Below are 6,060 nucleotides of genomic sequence, written 5' to 3'. Positions count from 1 at the left end.
GGATACGGGCACCACTTCTTGCCCGCGGGCACGGGCGCGGGCACCATCCTAAACCCAGAGGATAGTTCTTTGCGGGCAAAGAAATTTGTTATCCTCGCCCGCTTATCTGCCAGACCCGCTCCACAGGTCTGACATGTGGGACCTACAAGCAAATATATGTATATATACATGATTTGTTGTGAATATGTATCTTCGTATCTCTTGTAATGCACTATGATTTATGTATATGCTCAATCTGGCGGGCACAAGGGCATGCCCGCGGATGGAGGGCGCGGGCGTGGTTTGTTGCCCGTGGCAGGTCACGGGCGCGGGCGCGGGCGAGAGATTTAGCTGGCGGGCGCGGGCATAAGAAGATAGTATCCGCGGGCACCACGCCTGTTGCCATCTTTAAGCAAGAGAGGTCTAGAGGGAGGTGCGCGAGTGACATGGGCCTAGGTGCGGACTTGCTGTGGGTCCCACGTGTCAGTTACAGATGGCAAGGTGTGGGCGTCGTGGGGCAGCGAGCAGAGGTGACGTGGCCGGGCACCTCGCCTGCGCGGTGACGTCATCTCGCCGGCTCTTTTTTTTCCTCTGGCTTGCACTTTGCACAGCCCCTCTCTCTCACATGCCGCTGATGCTTCGCGTCTCCTACTCCCTCCTACTTCCACCTATTAATCCACCGCACTCTCTTCCCTCCCCGTTCCACCCGCCTCTTCCGCCGCGAGATCCGGCTCCGCTTCCAGAAGCTTCTGGAACGCCCGTTCCATGAGCGTCTGATCGGCCGCCGCCATGGGCTGCGCTGGATCCACTCCCAAAGTCGATGGTATCTTCTTGACGCTTGCGTTCTCGATATGTTTCCTTTTGGCTGCGTGCTGTTAGCTGCTAAGATCCGATTTGAACCATTCCAAGGCACTGCTAATAGTAGGATTAATCGTCTGTTCTTTACTCTTCTTGATTGTCGATGCAAGTGACGCTAAATCCCATCCCATAGCTTTTAAGGCATCAATTCACGAGTCATAAAAGAATTCAGTTGCCGAAGTGTTGATCAAGAGGAAATTTAGCAAATTGTCTGACGGATGGCTGCGATGATTTTCACAAACTACTGCTTTAGCAAATTTGTCACAAACTATGTATTTTCATCGATGTAATTGTCCAATTTTGGTAAGGCTATCAGTATAGTGGAGTCAGTACTGGTAGAAAGTAGAAACTCTTGCATCCTGAATTTAGTATTTGGTTAGTGGAGGAATAACATTATCATGGCTAAAAAATGGTGTCCAAGTGTCAAAGTAATATGATTCCAAGTACTGTGGCAGGCGCGCCTATAGTATGCTATGCTGTATTTAATTGAACTGCTCTGTTTCTATGAAATAAAGTGGGAAAACCTTTTTCTCTCAAAAAAAAGGTGTCCAAGTGATGGCTATATTTTCTAGCGGGACAAAAGCTATTTTGTTTGTACCTAACAAAAAGCAAAGATGAGATTTCGATAGCAGCGAAAGTTACGGTAATGCTCATCATAGAACAAAAGAACCTTTTTTATGGATTAAGCAAATTTGCATTTTTTGATAGCTAGTGCCTTATCTAGTTTAAAGCACTTTATTACGCCGGTACATTTCAGGAAAGGCTTACAGAATGATACTCTATGCAAGTACTTATACTCACTATTTGAAATTTGCATAATAATTTTTCGTTATTGTGCTTCGTTACTCCAGCATCAGAAATAGTGTGTTCAATTAATGGTAACTTTGCTCACAGTCTATGCAGATAATTTAGTGAACACTAATTTTGCCTTTTCCTTTTCTGTGTTCTGCAAAGAGTCATGCATCCATAATCTTGCTTGTGAATTGTGGACAAAAATGTGCTGCAAGTTGGTCTTGCCGCCAACTAAAGAAAATTATTGCATCCTTCAGTTACCAACAGTTTGTGAATCCAGATTTCTTCTTGACTACCTCTCTATCCTTGCGCCATGGTATCTATGGTGACACACTTTTGGAGGTTATTAGCAGTATTCTTTGATAACTCTGTGCCTTAGTTTAAAAAAAAAAACTATGTGCCTTTGGACCTGCTATCCAATAAATGAACGTTAAAAATATATTTTCATGAATACAGAGAACAGCAAGAAGCTGAAAAAGCCTAAGGCTTGGAAGCATACTCAACCAATTACACCAGCACAACTCAAACAGATGCGTGATGAATTCTGGGACACGGCTCCACACTATGGTGGCCAAAAAGGTATGTTTAACTGTTCATGCAAAGTTGAACAGAACTAATTCTTGCGTTGGTGCGTACTTCATGATTCTTGCAACATTGGTTGGTTTTATCCTCTCTCATTTTTCAATGTTTTCATGATAATAACTGGCTGATGTTTGTGTTGACCTGTCCAATTACTATCTTTAAATTTAGGAGTCTAGTGATTCAATTTAAACTCAAGTTTTCAACAAAAATAATGCTGAGCCCTTATTTAAATGGTATACTGGCTTAAATCAAACAACAACCAGGTCTTAATCTTATTGGGTAATATGACTCGACTTCTTGGTTTGTTTGCCTTTTTGGGTAATCTTGAGTTTGGTTGCACACAAATAGTTGGCTTGGAAAATGGTCATTTTTTCTCAAAATCGTTGGTACTGACCAAATGCAAATTGATATTGTATCGTTCATTTATAGTAGTTTCGAAGCCATGCTTTCTGTTTCTACTATGAGACGTACTACTTTAATTAGCATCACTACTGTAACGAGTCGCTGTCTCGTTGTCCAGAGATTTGGGATGCTCTAAGAGTTGCCGCAGAATCTGATTTAGCCCTTGCACAAACCATAGTGGACAGTGCTGGAATCATCATTTCAAATCCTGACATGACGCTTTGCTACGACGAGAGAGGTGAGCATGACTTATTCCCAATCTAATGATTTTCTCCTCGAGTTGTTCAAGACCAATACCGAAACTTAAAACTCTGTTGCAGGTGCCAAGTACGAACTGCCTAAGTATGTTTTGAGCGAGCCAACAAACTTGATCCGCGACGGGTGAATCTGGAGCCAGGACTTACCACACGAGCAGGGCCACGTAAATTATGTGAATGTTGATTTGGTCGCTGATTCTGGATTGTGACTTTCAGAGACAATATGAAGCTTCTTTCAGCAGTGTATAGTAATCTTATTGGACACGCTGTAGACCAGCCACTGAACTCGGTTATACAGGAGAGTGCTGGCTATGGTGCATATACACATGTAATCACCAGTCCATCCTTTGCACTTGTGTCTGTTTAGTTCCTAAAATTTTGTAAAATTTTTCAAGATTTCCCGTCACATCGAATCTTTGGACGCATTCATGAAGCATTAAATATAAATAAAAAATAAAACTAATTACACAGTTTAGACGAAATTCATGAGACGAATTTTTTAAGCCTAATTAGACTATAATTGGACACTAATTGTCAAATAACAACGAAAGTGCTATAATACCATTTTCAAAAAAAATCACCAAAACTAAACAAGGCCTTGGAGAAAAACTACACACGTGCCTGTTTGCGAAATGTAGTGTCATTTATGTGCAATTCGCATCGAAGTTGCTGTCTATGCCATGTGAGTAGTATGTGACAGAACTCAGAAGAAATGAAATGCCTGTCAAGAACGACAGTTTTTATTTTTTTTCTTTGGGGGCGAAAGACCCTGGCAAGAACAACAGTAACAGGAAGCTGCCAAAGAGAGTAAAGCTGGTAGGATAAGATTAACATGAAGCTGCCAAATAAACTAACTAATCATGGTCGCGCATGATGAATAGGCCAAGGCTGCTTAGAATCAAATCCTGCCTCAAGTAAGCTAGTGTCGGATCTGAGATCGGATCGGCAGGGAAAGGACAGATCTTCCGAAATGGTCTAGTGAGCTGAGCGGAAGAACTAGAGAGACGAGAGTGGTGTGGCTTGGGACATGATAGGTGGCCATTGCTGTTGCGCTTTCTCTGCTTTCTAGAGCGAAGCTCCCGTGTTTGTCCCAACGTCTGGAACATACAGAAAGGCCGTAGCAATCTCGATGCAGAGGAAAGTCGTGCGCGTGCCCAGCAAGTTATGTACGTATGACAAACTTGGCTCTAATTACGTGACCAAATAGAGTAAACTGTACTGTACCGCGCTGTGGAAGCACAGCTGAACTTCGGTTATACTCCACTTATCAGCAAGGAGGTACGGTATAGGCAGGCGGCCTGTTCGCTTGGTTGTATTTGGCTTATAAGCTATGGTTTATCAGCCAACAAATAGTATTTTTCTCTCACACTAAACCAGCCAATAGTACTTTTAGTCATGACTTATAAGCCAAACAAGCCCATTCCACTACACCCAACTATCTCTTAACGATCACGGGCCAAGCTATTGTTAGGCAATATTGTTTGCTAGTACTACCAATTGATTACCCCTATAAATCTAAGCCTCTTCAGTCTTCCGTTCACCGGGCTGACTAGGAGCTGTTTGGCTGATGGTTTCTACGGTTGATAAGTTGGCTGAAGCTGATTTGTTGTGAGAGAAAAATACTATCAGCCTGTTCGGCACCTCGTGTTTGGCTTATAAGCCTTAGCTTATCAGTCAACGAACAATATTTTTCTCTCACACCAACCAGCCAACAGTACTTTCAGCCATGTTTTATAAGCCAATCCAGCCGAAACGAATAGGCTGTATATCATAACATACACCAGACTGATAAGTTCAAGCGACCGTGGTCCGTGTTGTGCACATATTCAGCCTGTTCGGTTAGCTGGTTCATATCGTTGTTGGTTCGTGAAGAAATATTGCTGGCTAATTTGTGTGAGAGAAAAATATTATTCCCATTGGAAATTTACGATCATTTACGAGGATCACAGCCAAACGAACAGCCCGTAGGGCTGTGAGTTTTTTGAGCCAGCTTGAGTGTTGTGAAAGTCATCAGACTTTGAGTGAGTATTAAGAAACTAAGTACTACCGTGCCAGTATCTGGAGCAGGGCCTAACTGCTCGGGACAGGGCAGGTCACAGTCTCGTACTTGCGGGGCCGGTAGTGTGGCATCTACAGCCTGTTCGGGTGGTACTGATCGTACGACGATCGTTGACTGATTTGGTAGTGTGGCATCTACAGCCTTCGGTGTTCGGGTGGTACTGATCGTATGACGATCGTCGACTGATTTAGTACGATAGAAAAATATTATTTTAGCTAGAAATTTATGATCGTTATGACCAAGCGAATAGCAGCTTGTTCGCTTACTCGTAAATGATCGTAAATTTCTAGTTAGGAATAGTTTTTTTTCTTTTACATTAAATCAGCCAACAGTAAATAATCCATGATCGTTTACGGCCTCCCGAACAAACTGTAGATCGTACGCTTGGTGTATGTGATAGCTGCACGTCTGCACTGCACGTTGCTGCACTGCATTTGCGTGCAGCGTCTGAGGTTGTAATTCTACGTGCAGGACTGCAGGAGCAATGCAGGGAACGCTTCCTGGTGGGTTAGAGGTTGTTTGGTTTCTGCAGGAACTCCTAAAATTTCTGTTACATCGAATGTTGGATACATACATAAAGTATTAAATATAGACTAATTACATAACTTGCAACTAATTTACGAAACGAATCTTTTAAATCTAATTACTCCATGATTTGACAATGTGGTATTACAGTAAACATGTGCTAATGACAAATTAATTAGACTTAAAAAATTCATCTTATAAATTAACCTCTATCTATGTAATTGATTTTGTAATTAATCTATATTTAATGTTTCTTATTAATATCTAAATATTAAATATGACGTGAATTTTAGAAACGACTAAAGAACCAAACACCCCCTATTAACACATGTGCATCAAACAACAGATATCGTAATTCTCCCGACGCAGACTACTAGTACAGAGTCCAATTTCATCTTCTAACATTTGCTTTACCTTTTCGGTCCCAAAAGTCTGGTGAACATGGTTACAATGCGGGTTTCAGGGTGCTCGCTGTCCTCTGCGTCTGCAAGTTATTCCGATCGTCTGCAAAATCACTATTCGAGCTCATTTGGACATCCGATGGAGATCTGGAAGGTGAGACTTCCATCGAGCGTGTGTTGGGCGTGGCCTGTGAGTTCGTTTTGC

At 42.4% G+C, this 6,060-nt stretch overlaps 1 protein-coding gene across 1 annotated transcript; it reads left to right on the top strand.

Moving 5' to 3' along the window:
- The first annotated feature begins 582 nt into the window (after window positions 1-582).
- Window positions 583-3,256, top strand: LOC136512955 (uncharacterized). The gene is made up of 4 exons (XM_066506954.1): window positions 583-802; window positions 2,086-2,208; window positions 2,732-2,851; window positions 2,934-3,256. Exons 1-4 carry the CDS (start codon window positions 769-771, stop codon window positions 2,996-2,998), a joined length of 342 nt encoding a protein of 113 aa, XP_066363051.1. The 5' UTR covers window positions 583-768; the 3' UTR covers window positions 2,999-3,256.
- Window positions 3,257-6,060: the final 2,804 nt, after the last annotated feature.

This window comes from Miscanthus floridulus, chromosome 16 (genome assembly GCF_019320115.1).
Source record: "Miscanthus floridulus cultivar M001 chromosome 16, ASM1932011v1, whole genome shotgun sequence".
NCBI lineage: Eukaryota > Viridiplantae > Streptophyta > Magnoliopsida > Poales > Poaceae > Miscanthus > Miscanthus floridulus.
This window is presented reverse-complemented; position numbering and strand designations above follow the sequence as displayed.